At 38.0% G+C, this 22163-nt stretch overlaps 1 protein-coding gene across 3 annotated transcripts in view; it reads right to left on the reverse strand.

Annotated features, from left to right (window-relative positions):
- DMD (dystrophin) overlaps positions 1 to 22163 on the reverse strand; it is a gene marked incomplete at both ends in the record, with an annotated part of 1846964 nt that overhangs the window by 1086970 nt on the left and 737831 nt on the right. For all 3 annotated transcript variants that reach the window (XM_084636024.1, XM_084636023.1, XM_084636025.1), the window contains 3 exons: positions 7906 to 8076; positions 9778 to 9906; positions 10859 to 11038. In XM_084636024.1, the coding sequence (XP_084492150.1) occupies positions 7906 to 8076; positions 9778 to 9906; positions 10859 to 11038 (480 nt within the window). The remainder of the gene's footprint in view (positions 1 to 7905; positions 8077 to 9777; positions 9907 to 10858; positions 11039 to 22163) is intronic.

Below are 22163 nucleotides of genomic sequence, written 5' to 3' on the forward strand. Positions count from 1 at the left end.
GGATTACTCAGTGTCAAATACCCTGAAAAGCTTCTCCATGGGAGGGGCTTGAGGACTAATCTATCTGGCTTCCAACAACAACTTTACACACAAACAAAAACCCACTGTGACAAAGTTCCTCCTCTGCCCTGGTAGGTCCTACGCTTATTGGCGGATTTTCTCACCTCAGAGGTTCACGGCAGTTTTCAGTTTAGCAACTTTCGTGGCTCAAATCTGCCGTTCACTCACTTAGCCTCATCACTGGTCAGCATGGGGAAAGGAAGAAAAACAATCCCCGCAGTCTCTGCTGATCCACCTAGTGGATCAGGGAACAGGCCAGAGACCTTCCCCTCTGGTGGAACCCACAGTCCAGGTCAACTCCTCCGGGATCAAGTAGGGAGTTGGGGGGATGAGGGGAACCCGGGCCCGCCCTCTACTCCGAGTTCCAGCCCAGGGCCCTGTGGATTGTAGCTGTCTACAGTGGCTCTTGTAACAGCTGCATGACAGCTACAACTCCCTGGGCTACTTCCCCATGGCCTCCTCCCAACACCTTCTTTATTCTCACCACAGGACCTTCCTCCTAATGTCTGATAATGCTTGTATTTCTCAGTCTTCTAGTAGTACGCCTTCTCACTCTCAGCTTCTTGCGCCTCTTGCACGCACCACAAACTGAGGTGAATTCCTTTTTTTAAACCCAGGTGCCCTGATTAGCCTGCCTTAATTGATTCTAGCAGCTTTTTGATTGGCTGCAGGTGTTCTAATCAGCCTGTCTGCTTTAATTGTTTCCAGAAAGTTCCTGAGTGTTCTGGAATCTTCCCTGTTACCTTACCCAGGGAAAAGGGACCTACTTAACCTGGGGCTAATATATCTGCCTTCTGTCACTTTCTTGTAGCCATCTGGCCTGACCCTGTCACACCATCAAAAAAATAAACAGCTCTCTGAATTTAGGATTTGGTTACTTAGCATATGACTCTGTGAGAAACTCATGTGAGTATTCTGTCATAGGATATAAAAAGTCAATTTTGTTTTCTACTGCACAAACAGAAATGTCTTGTCATGGATTAGCCAAGTTAGAGAGGCATCATGGTCCAGTGGATAGGGCACTAGACTGAGGCCCAAGACAACTGAGCTCTAAATCCTAACTCTGCCACTGACCTGCTGTGGGACCATAGGCAAGACATATCACCCACCTGTGCCTCTGTTACCTTCACACTTTTTGTCTGTTCTTATTTTCTTATGTCTTTGTCTATTTACATTGTAAGCTTTTCATGGCAGGGTCTGTCTCTGTGAGACTGTATGGCACCTAGCACAATGGGTACCTGATCTTCTTTGGGGCCTCTAAAATCTACTCTAGTATAAATAATAAGATGACAGTTCCCTTCTAGAACAGTAGTGAGACTGCATGCAGGCATGGGGATCTCACTATGAGAAAGATGTTGACTAACTGGAGGTAACTCAGAGAAAAATTACAGAAATAACTGATGTATTACATTGACTTATAAGGCAAGATTACACAAAATAAATATGTCTAGGTTTATGTGACTACTTATGTGACACAAGTATGTGAATGGTACAAACATCAAGGCTGAAGAGGAATGGTTTTGTTTGTAAGCAGGAGTAATTGGATAAAAATGAGCACAGGAAAATGCAGGTTAACAGGAAACAGTGAGGTCAAGTTGATTGTAAAATAGCTTTCCAAACAAAGTGGGGAATCCCCATTACTTCAGAAATTAAGTGCTCAGCCAGAAAAAAGCACTTGATCCCATACTGAAGAGAACAAGTCTACATTTGGAGGAAGATGAACACATTTTTTATAATTGGTCCTTTAGTATTTCAATAAAGATGTAAATATTTCCTATCAGCCCAATAACACTTGTACCATAATGACCAAAATGAAAAAAAAGTGATTAGAAGTTGGACCTACTTTTTACTAGGCCATTTAGAGTCTCCTCTTAAGCTCAGGATGATGTTGACCAGTATAGTAGGGATAGGAAAAAATACTGATTATACCAGCATTCTGAAAGCAGTTATAAACTTTAGCATTGCTTATTAGTATGTTCCAACATTTTCTTTATGTATTCAACATGCACCTTATGGTACAGCTGTGCAGTATGTATCAACAGAACTTTTTTTGACTCAGTGGCATAACCTTATGTTGAACTTATTTTGCTATATATCCACACACAGCAGTTATCATTCATTTCCTTTAAATTCATAATGTTCACAATTACTGATGGGAAAGTAAATGTATTTTTGAAAAAGTACACACATTTGCTGTTGTGTAGTACAGCAAAGGAAAGATGTAGTTAGGTCAAACAAGCTAACATACTGACAACAATTGTGTTCTTGGTCAGGGAAGACTATGAAATAACTTTTACACATCTTTGAAGAGTGACATAATTGGAAATCACTCAGATAAAAATGTATGATTGACTACAGAAATAATAAAACCAGGAAATTATTAGCACTTGTTGAAATGAGGTATGCTTTGATTTCCACCCTCCCCCCCAGCCTACAATAGAGTATCATGTTCAAATAGCTTTGGGGTCTAGTCTCCTATTGATCTGTGAGGAAGCCATGAACTCAACTCTCATGAATTCTGAACAAATCTCTGCCTCCTAATATCAAAGGGAGACTTCATTATTAATTCCTAAAACAGGAAGCTATAAAACAAACTACAGCAATTTTGAGAAGCCCAGAAACATTTTTCCATAGATTTTATATTTAAGATGTTTTGTGAGCTAACACTGTCATAAAAGTCCTGAATTGCAAGATGCAAACTGAAAGTTACTGTTAATTGCTTGATTCTTCAATATGTGACTCAATAACTTCTTATGAAAGACAAAACAGAATAGTAAAGAGCACACTTTAATATGCCATAATTACTACATTTAAAGTTCTCAAGGAATCAAACACCAAGGGAAACCAACTCTGCATTATTTCATATTTTTTTTCATGGTAATGCATCTTTTCTTATGACCAGTGACTTCCATTTTCAACAGCAAACTATAATAAACCTCGGTATGGCACAATGAATATGTTGGTTACATTTGTCATTGGTCTCCCACTAGGATGGATGAAGAAGAAATGCCCCTGCTGATTCTGTTAGATTTCTTAGCTGCCTTTGATATCATCAGGTGCTGTTGACATGGATGCAGTCCCTGGTAAATACAGGTGCTGTCAATTAATTTCCTCCATTTTGTGTTTATAAGAGAACTCAGAGGGTACTGCTGATCCATTGCCTCAAGAGATCTCTCTAGTGTGGCACTGTGAGGTTCTATTCTGTCACCATATGCAGACCCAAATACTTCGCAACAGCTAAGGCTATGTTGACCCATAAGTTCTATACTTCAGCAATTGCTTTCCAAAGAGGTATGCACTGTACTTAATATTCAAGAAAAAGTCACAAAAATCTATTATATTACAAAATGAAAACCTCTATATTTTATTACCAGGAAGACTCAATGAAAAACAAAGCATCCTTTAATTCACAGTCAATTATTCTATGGTATAAAGATGAAGACAAAATGTGGAAGAGAGATATAGCAATGTAGACTTTTGTATAAAGCAGGGGATAGATCATTCCACAAAATCTCATGTTAACATACCTTGGGTAGACACAGTATATCCTATCTCAATACAGAATTATTTTTGAATGCAAGGGCATTCTCCTTCTCTTATATTTCTGACACTCATTCAAGATATAAGGCTAAATTCAGATCTGGGATACAGGGTTAGGGGTCCAGTGATGTCAGGGGGGGGGTCACTGATGAGAACTTAAAACAGAATTTGTCCCAGATCATCTCCCTTTCACTTGAACATGGAGGGGCCAATCTTGCCTGGATCTCTCCCCTTCCATGTGGAAATGACCCTGGGTCCTCCTCTGTGCAATTGTTTCTCCTCCCTTGGATATCACAAAAGCCTCCCTGTGGTGTTTGGAGGTCCATGATAACATGACAGCAATAAAGTCTGGTTTCCAGGAAGCCACTGGTACTGGACCAGTGCAGAGGCACCAGACCTTGGTAACAATAAGCCCTACCCTACAGCAGATCTTTGTGGATTCCCAGGAATCTCTCATGTTTGGCAGCAAGCCCCACAGTCCTTTCAGCCAGGGGAAAATTCCATGCTCCCAGTGGGGCTTTTGAGATGAGAGTAAAACTATGAATGATAAACTCCTATGTCTTGATTGTTATTTTATATTAATTTTTCACTAGAGCGTGGACTTTAACTTTCTTTAATTGTTTTATGCTTTATTTTTTCCCCAGATAAAAAAACAGTTTAGCCCATTGGTAATATAATAGTACTGTATTTATATAGTGTCCTAACCACCATCAGATTTTTAAAATCTCTCTCCCTTTCCTAAGCCCCATTACTTAAAATGCCTGCAGGCCTTAATGACTTTAAATCCACTTTAAATCATCCAAAAAGCAAACATGATTATAAACTAAAGAGGTAAAAATCCTATAGCATAATAGTTTTAATCAAAGATGAATTTAAACAACTCTATACCAAGCAGCTCTGTGGTACTGAACTATGATGATATATTAACAATTAAAATTAATCCTCTGCCTTAATGCAGGTACATATTTAAAACAGTCTTACAAAAAACTCACATGTATATAGCTTATTGTTATAACTGCAAGTTTTTGTTTTGCTTTTTTTGTTTAATACCAAAGGAATAGATAATGTTTATCCAATTTGCCTGGAGCAAGGGGCAGCAGATCATTGCAGCGTGGGAGGAAGATTGTGACTCAGAATTACAAACTCCCTCTTGGTTCTTCCACATGGGAGGAATAAACTGTAGCAAGTCTAAGCTCAGCCAGAACATGTTTCCTGACACAGTGGAGCAGCTACAACAAATTGTTCATTCGGGTTTCGGGGAGGAGAGAAGGTTCTATCTATTCCTTGCCCTTGCATTTCCACCTGCCCTGAGTTGGAGATGTACTCTGCTTCCTCTTCCATGCTGCTACCAAGGATGCATGATGGTCTAATGTGGATTAGTTTCAGAGTAGCAGCCGTGTTAGTCTGTATTCGCAAAAAGAAAAGGAGTACTTGTGGCACCTTAGAGACTAACCAATTTATTTGAGCATGAGCTTTCGTGAGCTACAGCTCACTTCATCGGATGCATACTGTGGAAAGTGCAGAAGATCTTATTATATGCACACAAAGCATGAAAAAATACCTCCTCCCACCCCACTCTCCTGCTGGCAATAGCTTATCTAAAGTGATCACTTTCCTTACAGTGTGTATGATAATCAAGTTGGGCCATTTCCAGCACAAATCCAGGTTTTCTCAAACCCCCCCCCCCCACACACACACACAAACTCACTCTCCTGCTGGTAATGGCCCCACAGTATGGCAACATTTTTATGGCTGATTTAGAACAACGCTTCCTCAGCTCTCGTCCCCTAATGCCCCTACTCTACTTGCGCTATATTGATGACATCTTCATCATCTGGAGCCATGGCAAAGAAGCCCTTGAGGAATTCCACCATGATTTCAACAATTTCCATCCCACCATCAACCTCAGCCTGGTCCAGTCCACACAAGAGATCCACTTCCTGGACACTACAGTGCTAATAAACAATGGTGACATAAACACCACCCTATACCGGAAACCTACTGACCGCTATGCCTACCTATATGCCTCCAGCTTTCACCCTGACCACACCACACGATCCATCATCTACAGCCAAGCTCTGCGATACAACCGCATTTGCTCCAACCCCTCAGACAGAGACAGACACCTTCAAGATCTCTATCAAGCATTCTTACAATACCCACCTGCAGAAGTGAAGAAACAGATTGATAGAGCCAGAAGAGTTCCCAGAAGTCACCTACTACAGGACAGGCCTAACAAAGAAAATAACAGAATGCCACTAGCCGTCACCTTCAGCCCCCAACTAAAACCTCTCCAACACATTATTAAGGATCTACAACCTATCCTGAAGGATGACCCAACACTCTCACAAATCTTGGGAGACAGGCCAGTCCTTGCCTACAGACAGCCCCCCAACCTGAAGCAAATACTCACCAGCAACCACATACCACACAACAGAACCACTAACCCAGGAACCTATCCTTGCAACAAAGCCGGTTGCCAACTCTGCCCACATATCTATTCAGGGGACACCATCACAGGGCCTAAGAACATCAGCCACACTATCAGAGGCTCATTCACCTGCACATCCACCAATGTGATATATGCCATCATGTGCCAGCAATGCCCCTCTGCCATGTACATTGGTCAAACTGGACAGTCTCTACGTAAAAGAATAAATGGACACAAATCAGATGTCAAGAATTATAACATTCATAAACCAGGCGGAGAACACTTCAATCTCTCTGGTCACGCGATTACAGACATGAAAGTCGCTATTTTACAACAAAAAAACTTCAAATCCAGACTCCAGTGAGAAACTGCTGAATTGGAATTCATTTGCAAATTGGATACAATCAACTTAGGCTTGAATAGAGACTGGGAGTGGCTTAGTCATTATTCAAGGTAGCCTATTTCTCCTTGTTTTTTCCTACCCCCCCCCCAGACATTCTTGTTAAACCCTGGATTTGTGCTGGAAATGGCCCACCTTGATTATCATACACAATGTAAGGAGAGTGGTCACTTTGGATGGGCTATTATCAGCAGGAGAGTGAGTTTGTGTGTGGGGGGGGGAGGGGGGGAGAAAACCTGGATTTGTGCTGGAAATGGCCCAACTTGATTATCATACACATTGTAAGGAGAATGATCACTTTAGATAAGCTATTACCAGGGTGGGATGGGAGGAGGTATTTTTTCATGCTTTGTGTGTATATAATAAGATCTTCTGCACTTTCCACAGTATGCATCCGATGAAGTGAGCTGTAGCTCACGAAAGCTTATGCTCAAATAAATTGGTTAGTCTCTAAGGTGCCACAAGTCCTCCTTTTCTTAATGTAGATTAGGTAATTTTTGAGCCATGTTCCACACAGGGACGGCTCTACCAATTTTGCCACCCGAGCAGTCACCGCTGAATTGCCGCCGCCGCAAGAGCGGCGGAGCTGCCGCCCAAAAGCCACCGCTGCAGGAAGAGCAGCAGAGCTGCCACCGAATTGCCACCACGGGACACGGACTGCTGCCCCATTCTGAATGCCGCCCCAAGTACCTCCTTGGAAACCTAGTGCCTGGAGTCGGCCCTGTTTCCACACCACACATACCCGGCCAAAATGTGACTAAAAATTACTTCTTCCACATTAAGCCCACATTCAGCAAAGTACTTAAACCAGCACCTAACTTTAAGCAGATGAGTAGTCCAAGTGAAGTTGCTGAAAATATAAATAACTTTTTTGAGTCAGAGTTTAAAAGAAAAAGACTGGATAAATGTAATTGAAAAAATCACACGAAGAGAAAGGTCATTTTAAGTTGTGGGAAGACCAAAAGTCGTAGGAGTTCCAATGGTGATCTATATGCTTAAGAAATAATTATTCCACTGCTATAGTCTATAACTACTAATTTGCACTCCAGGGTGAAATTCTAGCCCCACTGAAGTGAGGCCAAGTTTTCACTCCTTATAATTTAAAAAGGCAGAAGATGTCTCTCTGTGTTTAATAAACTTTGTTCCTCAGTAGATACCTTGTATGCTTTGTTTAATTCTTTAATACATTTTAAAATATGAGTTACAAGCTCATGAAAATACTTATCCATGAAATGGTAACAGAATAAACATGAGAAACTCCTCCTCCACCCCCATCCCCACACCAAACAAACACACACCCCAACTCACTTTTCCTTCCCACATTCTTAATATTTACATTTTAATTATGTATCTTTTTATTGTTCCTTTGAAAAATGTGTTTGGGGGGGGAATGTGGTTCCCCCTATGTAGGACCATGCACCTTTCGTAAAGCACCACTTAGCATGCGTCTCCACATGGGAGCAGTTCCTCCTACCTTTCCACTCTTAATTCTTTGTGATATGGCTGAAAATCGCTGGTTGAGCTCTGACACTTTAGGCTCTATTACTTTCCTGCAGTGATCTCCACGGTTTGTCATCAAGTCTACTGCCTGGTCACGCACAGAGTCCACCTTTGGATGCATATCATTCAGCTCAGCCTTTAAGCGCTACAGTCCATGAGCAAGAGACAGGGCTTGAAGTTAGTAATAAATGCAAAGATAGAGTGAGAGAGACAGTGTGCAAATAATAGGAAGCAAAACCAAAAAGCAAATTTAGATAACTGTGTGAGCATTCATATATAATTGGGGAGCTCCGGATAGCTAATCTATCCTGATAGTGTAGCCCTCAGGTTTAGAGAGGATGTATGTATCCACTTTATTAATGAGCTACAGTAGCACTTATTGGAAGATGATGGAGAACATATTTCCAGCTTTTCTCTAGACAGGCTGTTAGTTTTGGTAAACTCCGATTTATGATTTTGAACCATGGGTACATAGATTAATTATTTTTGACCATATATGTTCTTGACTACAGGGAGGTATTCAATAACAACGGGGCAGTCTACACCACCATGTAGCATTGCTAATTCTCATGCTGTAAAATAGTTCTATTCATGCTGTAGTGCTCCAGCACTATTGCTCATGATGAGAAAAATGCTATGTTAAATGCCCAGAAAGGAGAAGATGAGCAAAATCACCTGCTTCTGCTATTGGAATCTTGAAGGTATTGCCCAAAACAGGCAAAAGTATGTAAGTGTAGGCTAAAACACTGGCGATTTGAAACATAATTGGGCTTTAGGATTTGCATTGCATTGTCTATAAGAAATGACTTTGTGTAATAGGAGGTTATGCCTCTATTGATGGAAAGGATAATTGTACTTTATACCTTACATTGGCAAAATTGCTCATCCTATTAAAAAGACTGCCCTGCTAAGATCAATGTTATGAGGCATTGATTTATTCTCTGAATAAATGTTGGTTTGAAAATTACGGCTGCCTTGAAATTTGTGAAGTTTCCCTTTAGCAAATTGTAGCATGCTAGTGTCAGCAAGACAGTCCATTTAGATTTTGCAAACTGTTCCTCAATTAGCATGTACTGACTATGTTGTCAAAGCACGGTCAAGTCCAGGTGACTAAATGTCACACAAATTCATTCAGGGGACAACAATCAATACAGAGCATAACTCAAGGCAGAATACAGCCTCAAGTATGAAAAAAAAAGTCTTAGACTGGATGAAAACTCTGAGCCTCATATGCTTTACAGTGCATGTCAATTTTTAATAAATTGGATCTGATGATATCATAGTGCTAAATCCTGCCCTGGATCTGAGGGCAGATTTGTTGTTTGCAATGGGGACCTGTACATGCATTGTATCTGCTACAAAATATCCCTTCTATAAATAAGCCACTTCAGCTAGGATTCTTCTCAGTTGTATGTTCCAGTGCAATCAGTGTTTGGTAAGCTAAAATATTAATATGATATGAATAGCAAGCACACAATGATTCACAAAAGAAGGAACAGAGAGGAAAAGAAGCACAGAGATAACAAATTTTCTTTTTTAAACAGATGCATTTGAGGTAATAGTTTTCAGCAGAGATAGGCTTAAGACTAAGTGTTCTGCTCACTATGAAGTTCCCAAGCCTTAAAATAACATATTTCATTTTTTCAACTGCAGGGCTTACTTTTGCTATTCATTATGATATTATTAAGCAATTTATAAGCTGTTGGAGGATAGTTTTGTCAAGAGAAAAATAATGTTTCAACTATCTTTCATGTTGCGCTGTAAAACCTCTAGGGTAAAAAGCTCAATGTATGTAGTTTTTTTAGAATAATATAATAAATACTTTCCAGAAAACTGCATGTGTTACCTTAAGAACTTCCTCTTTTTGCGGAGATTTTTGTTTTTCAGATTCATCCAATAATATTTCAGCACGATACATCCAGGTTGTGATGTTAGCTACATTCTGATCAAACATCTCCATTTGCTTTTGATATTCCTGTGTGTGGAAAACAGTAAGTAGCATATATTAAAAAAAAATCAGACCTGAAATTAAAGAAAGCCATGATTATGCAAACTGTGGCAAACATTACATACATTATAAAGCTGAAATTAATTACTTTTTTCCAGTAGCTCTCTCTCTCTCAAATATATGTATGTGTGTTTATATCTATTGGCAGTATTTAAATATTTCTATGTATCACAGTAGCACACTAGTGACATATTTAGGGTAAAAGTGGGTTTTTCAATTTGACTTGGACTAAAATCTCTGGTTATTGCACCTACATGAGTGAATTTAGTCCCCAGCCTCTTCGAAAGCAAACTGAATGGCTATTTAAAATTCCTCATTTTGACTAAGGAAGAATTTTAAAATGCTTTCTTTTGGAAAATTTGGATCATTGTCTCATTTTTTTATCAATCCCTAAAGTCATACAAATACAGCTTCTAAAACCCGGCATCTCTCTCTCTCACACACACCCATCCCTATTATCTGTGTGAGCAAATGACATTTCCCAGCTGAATTTAAGATTTTTAACCTACTCCCGAATCTGGCATAGTGCAGAGAGCTACAACAAGAGTTGACCAGTTCCCTAAGATACTTCCTCTTCCCAATACTGCCTGTTTGCCTCGCTGACTCAACAGCAGGGCACAGCCCAGACCCTTGGTGAGGCAGAAAAGAAGAGATGCCAGCAGTGGGTGTCTATATATTTGTTACTCTGCACACATACAACCATCAAAAGTCTTTGTTTACAACCCACAAACACCACTGAGTTCAGTGGACATATCGACAGAGAATCTGGAGACAATGCACACATCTATACATGTCTTCTAACGGGACCTAAAAGTGCAATGTAATGGGGTTGAGCCCATAAGATTGGCATCCACAACTATCATATACTTAGGTTTAGTATGGTTTGGTGAACTAGAAGCACAAATACTTCTTTTCTTACCAATAATAGGTTGAACCACTCCTCAGCTCGTGAAGTTACTGCTATCCAGTTACTTTTCAGGAGGCTGAGCTTATCATCCACTAGACCTTCTTTTTCCTTAAGCACCGTCCTCAAACCCTCTCCTAGATCACTGATGCTCTTTAGATGGAGCTGGCGTTTTTCAATCTCCTTCTGTGTTGCCTGTGGAAAGTGTACCCAGGATGATTACTTAGTAAATATGAGCAGCCGCCTGGAAATAGAACACCTCAAGAAATCAAAAATTATATTTGTCTCCACATTATGATCTTACAACGCAAAATGTTAAAACAGGATACTAATAGGGAAAAAAACCCAACAACTTCACAGTTTCGCTATTATGCTATTACTCTGCAGAATAGTCGAAAATTAAATACTCTTCCAGCTCTAAAGACATTTTAAGAAGTCTCATATCCTCAGAGTAGCTTTTGACCAATACCTTAATTTCAAAGAGTGTGTATTACTTGCCATTACAGTACATAGTTCTAATGTATCATGGAAGATGTTCAACTTTTATGATGTTCAGAAGTTTTATTATTTAAGACAAAAGCCTAAAAGCTATTTTTTAAATAAGAAAACATTATCTATTAAAACACCATGCAAATCAACATTATAGGATAACTAAACTGAAAATTTCAGTATTTTGTCATGACAGTATCACAACCCTAAAGGAATAGCAATATTATTAGTTTTAAATACTGTGGGAACCTTCCCACCCCCAGCATCCAATGCAGTCTTTTTCAGCTGTAACCCTGGCCTCTTAGTCCTATCTGCAGACTAAAATTCCCCAAATGGCCCATTTTTCACAGTAAGAATGAAGATCAAACCTGGGATGTCCTAAATATGCACATAGGGGTACAGCCCAGCCTCCCAACAGGTCATTGGCCCTCTCATTCCTGTTATGTGCTTAGATTTAAAATGACATGCAAGATTTCCCAATCTTTTATTCTGACTAAAATTTGCAATAAAGATGCAAGAAGGTCAGCAAGGGAAAACCCCCAAATATAAGCCCTATGTAAACTAGTATGAAGTGACAAACAGAAATACAGCACTAACAGTAGCCACACCTAGGATTTGCTGAATTCTCAGGAGATGGCTCAATTTACTGTCCCAGCTAACCAGTTATTAGGGCAAATTCCTTTCTGACCCAAAGCTGGTTGCTGCTGCTCAAACAATGCAGGCCTGCACCTTTTATTTGTTTAGGGAACAAAGACCTAACTCAAAATGGCAAAACTCCAAATGGTGAGATGGTTAAAAAATGCTCGGAATGACATACAAAATAAAGGGAGTGGAGGAGACAGCAGCAATAATGAGCAGTCAACAATAAGAGAGCAGGAACTGGGGAATTTTCATGAATACCTAAATACACAAAGGAGCAGAGCCTCAGGCCATCAAGAGAGGGAGAGGCACAAACCTGTCAACCAAAACTGCCTGCATCCAAAAGGCCAGTCAATGTCCTTATTGACATAGAACCAAATTTACAGCCAATCTGCACCACATTATTAAGCTCATATTAATGTGTTTTCAGTAAAAGCAAAGCTTGGCAAATATAGAAAGTAAGGAGAAAAATTACTCCCATTGGTACAACAGCATCCCCAAGTGCATTAAGCAGATGGTTTTAACTTACTGCATAGCAGCTATTTGATGCATACATTGCATTGAGTTAATAATCTGATACCATTTTTTCCCTCAAAAATAAGTTTTTACAATTACATTTCAGATAAGGATAAGCAGTTTTAAATGTTCTACCAAATTATGTAAGCATTGAGGAAGAAAGTTATGTGACAGAATTTAAAGACTATTAAGGGAATATGAACAATCTTTTCTAAATTTCAGTTCTATCGGACTTGAAACAGAGGTTTGAGATTTTGCCAGCTTCCAGTTAGTCTGGAAGAAATGCAAAGACAATCTTTTCCAGCACTATTTGATCTCTTCTGCCTTTTGGAGGTGGGGGGGGGGGAGGCACATACACAACTTATTTTAAACAAAGAATACTCCTTGACTTCAGCTTTGTGTGAAGGCTCAGGTCAGTTTCTTTTTTGTCTGAATGGTTCAGCCAATCCAGAGTTTGAACACGTTTTGAATGAAACTTTTGAGACATGTTCATTATTACTTATGACTGTAATTTTCTATATATATGAAAAACTCAGGGCAATCTTGATGGCCATCACCTCCATAATATATAAACATCAATCCCAGCTGGAACTAGAAGCTTTGTCTAATCACAATTTAACTTTTAAGCAGGCAGATAATCTTTACACTATAAAGTCAAATCTCCACTAATTAAAACTTCTGTTCAAAGTCAGATATGCCCTTCAAGTTGTGACTCAAACTCTAGTCTGTTGAGCTTCTAAGCTGAGCAGAGCTGGAGTCATCTCTCTTTCTCTCTCTCTCTCAAATACTGAGATCTCGACCAATTTTTCCCCTTCAAATATAAAAAGCTGCTGTTCCAGTTACCAAGTGTTCATCCTGTGCTCTGGGAACTCAGACAATAACAAAAAGTACCAATCTCATATGTTAACCACTGTAAGAAATAACAGACTGCTCATTCCACCAAAGGTAATTAAGCAACACCTGCTCCCAAATGCTGACCCTGAGTAAGATAAGACAGCTTGCACAACTGTACTGAAATCAACAGCAAAACTCCCATTGATTTCAGTGGGGCCAAAATTCCATCCTATACATTTCATTAGAAATTCTGGACAGGCCAGGACCCTCAGTATGTTTATATACTTGGCTTTCACTGAAAATTTACTTCCTTCAGTTACTACATAATTTTATTTATCTAGTCATTTTTTAAAATATGAAATTCAGAATTCCCCCCATCTCCATGCACTGTTACTCTGTGTATATTTTTCCACAGTAATAAATCAGACAACTTTAGCATTTTTTTACATTAGCGCAAAAAAATTGATGTACTTTTAACAGATTTTATATATATAGTGAGATTGAGATACACGTGTAATGACCCCTTTGCAACATTTGGTATATTTATATTACTTAAAACTCAGCAAGCGTCTTTCAAAATCTGCTAATTTTGGCCACTGACTACTGTCAGTCAACAAATTGACACTCATTTATTACATTCTCTGAACATTTAGTAGTGAATGGAAGAATATATTTCAAAATGTGGGACAAATTCTGAGTGGATTTACATCCCTCTGTGCAATTTGGCTATGGATGCTTAAACACAAAATTAATTTAGACATATAGAAAAAAAGTGGTTGAATCCATGACTGGTGGTGCCATAATTTAAGTACATACCAATTGTTCAGGCAGATAAAGACAGCCTGGCCATGTGGGGCTTCCTCCCAACCACTCCCTAGACCCCGCATCTCAGCCCAGCATCTGCAATAACAATCTTCTCCTACTGCCAGCTAATGTGCTTAGTCCTGTAGCTTAAGTAATATCATTCAGTGCTGTGGTGATGAAGGCTCATGGTTCAAACTCTGTTGATGATTCATAAGAATGGGTTCACACTGTCACATGAGTATTTGTTAGTCTTTTTCTTAAAGAAACACCATGACAATTACACACAAAACTATGTTAAAAGAATGCATTTTTAGATTGCAGAGTCAAGCACTCAAAGTTAGGAAATAACAAGTTATAGTTGCTCAGATAACATTAATTCAGTTACCTTGTGTATTATGATAAAGACATTATGTACATAATCATATACATTTTTTTCAACAGGATGTTATGTTGGATCATATTAAAGAAGTTCTGTATTAAAATCACAAATGAGTTTGATTCTCCATAGTTTAAATTCCAGGGTATTACTAATTAAGAGGTCTCTTGGTTTTTGGTCTCTTGTTTTTACTGTTTCTCTTCTGCTCCGTGTGAAACTTGCAAGCTGCTAATTGTGTTAGTACATCCTAAAACAGAGTCTGTTCTCAAAGCAATACTTTGTAACAACAACTACTCACACAGAGAGAGACTCAAAGCAATACTTTGTAACAACAGAAACAGCACACAGAATACACCCTTTTGTTGTATTTATCTTGCTTTGTTAACAATTGTGATTAAAATAGAGATAGAGGATGTATCTGGATGGATGCTTGCTGTAGATAATACATGAATGATCAGGGAGGTGCCAGCCTAGGAGTTCAGTATGATCGGCCGAAGAATGCGCAGAGTGGAGACAACCAGATGACCCCGGAGGGCAGACTGGAATCCACCCAACAGCCTCAAGGATGGGAAAACGGAAGAACAACATGGAGCCGTCAGGAATGCGCCATCTGCTGACTGATTCAGCAACAGCATGATGAAGCAACTCCCATAGACTGGCATAGGAATAAATTCCTATAAATATGGAATCTAGAAATTGAGAACTTTGGGGTCTGATTCTGCAAACCAACTTCCAGGAGCATCAGATGTGTATCTGACAAGACCCTGCTCTCTCCTCATGTCTAGGCCACCTGGCCAGTGGCTTGGCACAAGCAACTCTAAGGCTGGCAACTATGATAACAACCTTGCAGAACCTGTGTGTGTGTGTGTGTATGAACGAATGTGTGAATAAATATGAAATTGAATGGAATGTTATAGCTATAACTAACTGCTTACTATGATTCTTTCTGTATTCACCATAAATGTGGCATTTTGCCTTTTCCCCTTTAATAAGATCCTGCTGGATTTTATTTTATTGGTATAACAAGGACCTCTGCTACATTAAGTCCACATGTTGGATGCACAATAGTGCAGAATTAAGCTTTTGCAGACAATCGTAAGTCTGGCATTTTCTAACTTTTGAGGGTTTAACTTTACAACATAAATAACATTCCATTAACATAGTCTGTGAGTGTAAGTGTATGTGCAGATATATAGTGTCAGGTCTTCAGCAAACGTCATTCTGATCCTTTTGTATGTTCTCTAACATTTTCTTTAAAAAGCAATTTTGTGGACATTCTTATAAATAAATAAATAAAGGCTAAGTAGGAGCAAGGAAAGCTTGAACACGAAACCGTATGGTGAGGGCTTCCTTTGAAAATGTGGTGTTTAGGCTTCTTCAATTATATTTTATAATGATGAAGTAGTACTAGTATACATCAAATTAAGCTGTGTTTGTTCATTTTGCAAGAGCACTAAGACCGTGACTAAAATAGTATTGAGGATAATATTTTAATTGCATCAGTCATTATTATATTTGCTTTAAAAGTTTCACAAGCAAGACATGATGGATGAAAGATTCTGTATGATTTCACGCTGGATAAATAAATCCCCAAGGTGATCTTAATAACTCACAGAAACCCTATAAAAGAAGGAAGTTAGGTTGCTTAATTTTCGCAAGTGGGAACACTGTATGACTCAGACGTTGACACGATATCCTTCTTACTATAACAGTCCAGGAAATTAATTTATTTATTTAGAGCACATCTATTATTTTGACTGTGTTCTGGCCCTTGGCTATGAATCATTTGGCACAAATTTTTTTAGCACATTTTATTTTGTTAGTCTCACTGACAGAAAATATATTACAAGCTACATTAGCCACTGTGATTCAGTGTTTTTCTATTTAATTTATACTCACTACTATACTCTAAGCTAAAATATTATATTAATGCCCTAGCAGTTGGATCTGGTATGGAAGTTTTCTTGCTAATGCCATCTGGCATTTCCATTCTGAAAACACAATACCACAGCAATCAAATCTTTTATCAGACAAATCTGTCTTTAAAAGCTAGGTAAGTCCCAGAGACTTCAGTGTCTTCCATGATAGCAATTCCACAATCTCTCGTTACAACTTTTTTTTTTAACTGTTTAATCCTTTTAGTTACAAAATTATTTCTAACAAAAAATCTTTCTTTTTCCTGTTGTAAGTTATACTTGTTACTTTTTATAATAGAATTGTACAAAATAGAAGAGATCTAGCTTGTCCCTTCCCTGGAAGAGGGCAAGACTGTTGTGTACAGAATATTGTGTCTAGTTTTATGTGACTTAAGCAGGTTTTCACTATTTCCTAAGGAGACTCTTTTACAGTCAAATATCAGTTTTAGGATTTTTTTTCTTAAATTTCAGATTAAATTTGTCTTTACTTAATTTCATATCCTACTTCTGGTTGGGCAATCCCTCTGCTTTATAACCTCTGGTACTGAAACTGAATGGACTGCAATAGAGAAGAATAGTGCTGAATAGTGCAGGAGTAAATCAATCTTGCTCCAAAGGTTCAATTCTTAATTATAAAATCCCAGTGCCATCATTACTGGACTGCCAGTGCATTAATTAGAATGCATAATAGTAATGAGTATAAATTAGAAATAATCACAGTGCCTTACACACCTTGGCAAATATTTTCTGTCTTTGAGATCAATAAAATAAGTTTAAAGACTTAATTCTGTGTTGTTGTTTTGTTTACAGGATAGGCCATAGGGCTGACCTCGGAGGTTTCTTTAAATACATACACACAAATAAAAATGTATTTCCTAATTCCCACTGGAGGAGTGCCACTTCTTATGCTGGCTACCAATCGCTGGTCACCCTTTCCAACTTATTCTGGGCTCAGCTATGCTGGGAACCAAGGCCCCGTTCCCCAAACACAAATAAACACCAGGTTTCCCTTACAGAGGGAAACAGCTCTTTACCTAGGAGATGTCTTTTCCTTTTGCTGCACACAAACCTTCTCCAGCTTGTTTCTCACCTTTTCTCTCTCCTCTCTCCCATTTGGAAGAGGTTTTTAAAGGTTATACGCTGCCCTTAATTGGACTCAGGTGTCTATAATTAACCTAAGGTAATCTCTTTTCAGTTCATAGGAAAAAAGGCTTTAACATTCTATGACTGATTTATCTGTCTTCAGTCACCTTTTCAGAACTGACTGGTCTGATTTTGTCACAATAGATACACATGTATTAAAGCAAAACATTAATTTCCAGGCTTCCCAAAGATTAGAAGTTGCTTATATGTTTTAAATCTTTTTTCAACCTTCTTTTAAAGCAGATTTGAAACAGTCATTGGTTTTGTCTACACAGATTCAACTCCAGTTCAACCAAGTATTGCCTGAGAATTTCCCTACATCTTTAAAAATAATTTAAAAATGCTTAATTACAGCAGTCCTTGCAGGATTTATAATCTCTTCACAGCGTTATGAAACAGTAATAATCCTTTATTGGAAACTATGTCTTTGAAGAATTAACACTTATTACATCATAAAATTACTGCTTATTGAAGCATACATTCAATGAACCAGATTCTCCTCTCTATAGCACCTTTGCAGAGATGTGACTTCACTGAAATCAAAGGAGTTGATAAAAGTATAAAAATGGTGTATGGGATGGAGAATATGTCCCTATATTTATGTAAATATTGCTTCATACATGCTAAAAATTCTCCAACCAGAACATTCCTGATAATGGGATTATAAACCCAGCCTGGTTTGTATATATACACTTCAGTAAAGGCCTGCTGTTTTCACCCAATGTTTTTTAGCTGAGCTGATTGAAGCAAAAAAAGGTGAAGTGACTTGCCGAAGGTCACACAATAAGTGATCAGTTCAGGCTGGATTTGAACCGAAGATTTTCTAGATACCAGCTTTTTACTGTAACCACTAAAGCATCACTTCCTCATGAGAATATGCAGTACTATATAATATTTCTGCAGATTAGCAGAAACAGTAACACGGGCTTGGTTCAGCTTTAATTACAGTTCAAGTTGGTTCAACCATTCAGCACATTTCTCTTATATGAAATTTTAATGAACTTTTCTTTCCTTTCTTGATTGTCTTCGGGAGAAAAAAATTTAATGGTCTACCTGTTTGTAGCAACAGTAAGACATAACAAGAACTTCCTACTGTGTAACTGCACTAATCAGCAGACCTCAAACCCTAATTATGCAAGTTTTAGAGCATTAAGGTTCATATCCAATAGTTAAATTAAAATGAATTAAGGACAAACCTTTCCATTTAACATGCTTCAAGGGTGTATGCATCAGAATTATTTGGTAAAATAAAAATAAACTAGCTTCCCTGATCACGCAGCGAAATATGCAGATGGTAATGCAGCTACATCTCCATTTCAGCAGAAAGGTACTGTGTAGTTCAGCATTAGCAAACAGTGTTTTTGTTTTCTTCACTGGAAAATGCACCTGGTGATTGGCAGGCTAGTTCTGCATGAATACATACTTCTTCCCTTGAAAATCTGACATTTGTCCTTTGCTATGGAGGATAAGATGATAGGATTAACCAAAACTTCATGCAGTCTGATGTAATATGTAGACTTCACCACAGGAAAAAGAAGCAGGTGAACATGAAAAATACTGAGCAGCAATGGGGGTTTCACAAACCAGGGTAAACTTCCAAAGTAAAATAAACAAATAAATAATATTATTAATAATTAGAATCACATTCTCAAATGTCTCTTGCTGTGATTCTAGACGATAAATTTAAAAATTATATTATTCTACGATGATGACAAGAAAAACGTATGAACCTTTAAAAGCATTTACAAATAGAGGCAAATCCTTTTCCTATTAACTTGATTAATGCGGCAGCAACGTGTATGTCACTAGAAGATTAATGTTTCAAACTAAGGAAAAAGGCTTAGGTCACATCATAGGGTTAAGTAGGGTTTAAAAAAAAAAAGTCAACCAAAACCAAATCTTGCTCCAAACCCCGTATCCACTGCATTCTTCTCAAGGAGTATATACAATGGTGTTCATATATATCTACATTACAAGGTGAAGTTCAGTAAGATCTTTCACTTTTTTTTTAGGCACAGGTCTACTGAACAAAACTAATCCGGGGAAAAAAAATAGAAAAATGTTGGCCTGTAAGCATCTGCAATTTATATATAACAATATAGTTTCAGAGTTCTCCTTCTTTCTTGCATGTTGTTGAATAACTAGCTTAAGATTTGGATATGGGCATAATCAGAAGATATGTATAGTTTGAGTATACTGATCACTGAGTTTCACATGATTAAAATTCAGTTATTTTGTATGACTTGCACAAAAAAATAAGCAGCTTTGCAGCTTTGATTTGCATTTTATGTTTTGGGTAGTATCCAAACCTGAAAATGTAAAGCTAGACTCAAGGGGTGAGATACCTGCATGAAGTGAAAGTTACAGAAAAGGGGAAGCTAAATGGAGTTTTGCAGTTTCTTTGTCAAAATTTTGAATGTATATTTAAACCAAACCCTTAAAAGATTCCTTTTATGTCAGATTTTATATGCATGCTTGTAATGATGATGAGTGTGCATGTTCTTATTTGCTTTTGTGCATGTTCTTATTTAGATATAGTGACAGTAATTAAATGATAGGAACATCATGGTTATACTTTTTGATACATCTGATTGCCAAATATACATATAACCAGAAGTTTAACTATATGATGGAATTAATTCTTTGATTAGTAAAGTGGCTATTAAAGAGCTAATTGAGTGACTCAGAATATTATGGGCTGGATACCTGTTTCACTCTTTTTACTTCCTGTTTGTGGGTAGGGGTTTTATCACCATTTTTGAGTATGTTGTTCCAACAATAAAGCAACATTTTCTTAAGCTAACAGCAGCTATAAGTGGATGGTGTTATTTTACCATGTGTGGGTCCCTGTACAAAATCTAGTTTCATATTCAATACATTTCACTGTAATTACACAAAATTTTTCTGACGTGTACCTAGTACAATATCCTAGAACCAGTAGGTTAATAATATGGATTATTACTCTCAAATTACATTTTAACTGTAGTGTGACTAAAATGTATTTATAGTTATTGTATAAAAGTAAACAAGCAAACAGTGTAAAGTACACATAGGTTGGTTGGTTGTGCATACAGGTATTTTATTGCAATTTTGCCAAAAGAGTTGTGTGTATTTTATACCACCCCCCACTTCAATGTTTTCTTGTTTTTGAGCATGCTTTTTAGTGTCCTTTGTAGTGTAGATCCATTTATTTTATTTGTTTATTTTATTTCATGGATAGCCCTAGAGCCAGGGATAAAATTACTTTAAGAGGAAAAGGCTTGAGAGTCACAAGTAAGCAGGGGAAACTAGAACATCCACAGCAAAAAAACAAAACGTTGTTGTGATGTGGGATGGATGAACATATATAAAACCATATTTATTCTGCTGATATTTTATCAGTCCTGTTATCAGCAAAAAAATGGAAAGACTGCATTAGAAATTCAAGTAATTCAGTTTGGCCTTGATCAGTAAGATTGGGGAGCTATTTTCAAACTAGATTTATCTTAGAAAGGCTTTGCTATTTTAGGTTATTTATTTCACCCTCAGATACATTTTAGCAGGCACATATGATGCGTGATTTTTTATGTGTCTGCTGGCCTAGTGAAAACGCAGTCTGCAATTTCTTTGACCATATCAAATTATAGTGAGCAATGTTGTATTAACTGAGTGTGCAGCTTAAAAGCTTTGAGAGCTTAACTTTAAAAATAATGGAATTGTCTCATGTCAGGAGACTGAAACTAAAAAATAGTGACTCAAACACATAGATACTTCCAATGAGTTTCACAGTTAATGGAATGTCAATGGGACTCTATGCACGAGAAACTATACATATATGCTATATATGTTTCTAGTAGTATTGGGCTTTGAAATAGGTGTGGATTTCAAAACTCATTAATGATGGTAAATAGCTTCCCTCACCCTCCCCAAGCTTTTAACTGGAAATTTAAGATTAAATAATGTATGCCAAATAATAGCATTATCTACATGTATAGATTGATTTTAATCACCCTGAACTCAAATTCTTTTCTGTGAGAGTAACATACCTCACTAAAGTATGATTGCTATTCGACAGGTCTAACCTATTTACTAAATTGACTACATTGAAGGGGAAAGGAGTCCAGGAGAGCTGGCTGTATATCAAGGAATCCCTGTTGAGGTTACAGGGACAAACCATCCCGATGAGTCGAAAGAATAGTAAATATGGCAGGCGACCAGCTTGGCTTAATGGTGAAATCCTAGCGGATCTTAAACATAAAAAAGAAGCTTACAAGAAGTGGAAGGTTGGACATATGACCAGGCAAGAGTATAAAAATATTTCTCGGGAATGTAGGAATGATATCAGGAGGGCCAAATTGCACCTGGAGCTGCAGCTAGCAAGAGATGTCAAGAGTAACAAGAAGGGTTTCTTCAGGTACGTTGGCAACAAGAAGAAAGCCAAGGAAAGTGTGGGCCCCTTACTGAATGAGGGAGGCAACCTAGTGACAGAGGATGTGGAAAAAGCTAATGTACTCAATGCTTTTTTTGCCTCTGTTTTCACTAACAAGGTCAGCTCCCAGACTGCTGCGCTGGGCATCACAAAATGGGGAAGAGATGGCCAGCCCTCAGTGGAGATAGAGGTGGT

Source organism: Lepidochelys olivacea (genome assembly GCF_965140295.1).
Source record: "Lepidochelys olivacea isolate rLepOli2 genome assembly, chromosome: 1".
Classification (NCBI taxonomy): Eukaryota; Metazoa; Chordata; order Testudines; family Cheloniidae; genus Lepidochelys; species Lepidochelys olivacea.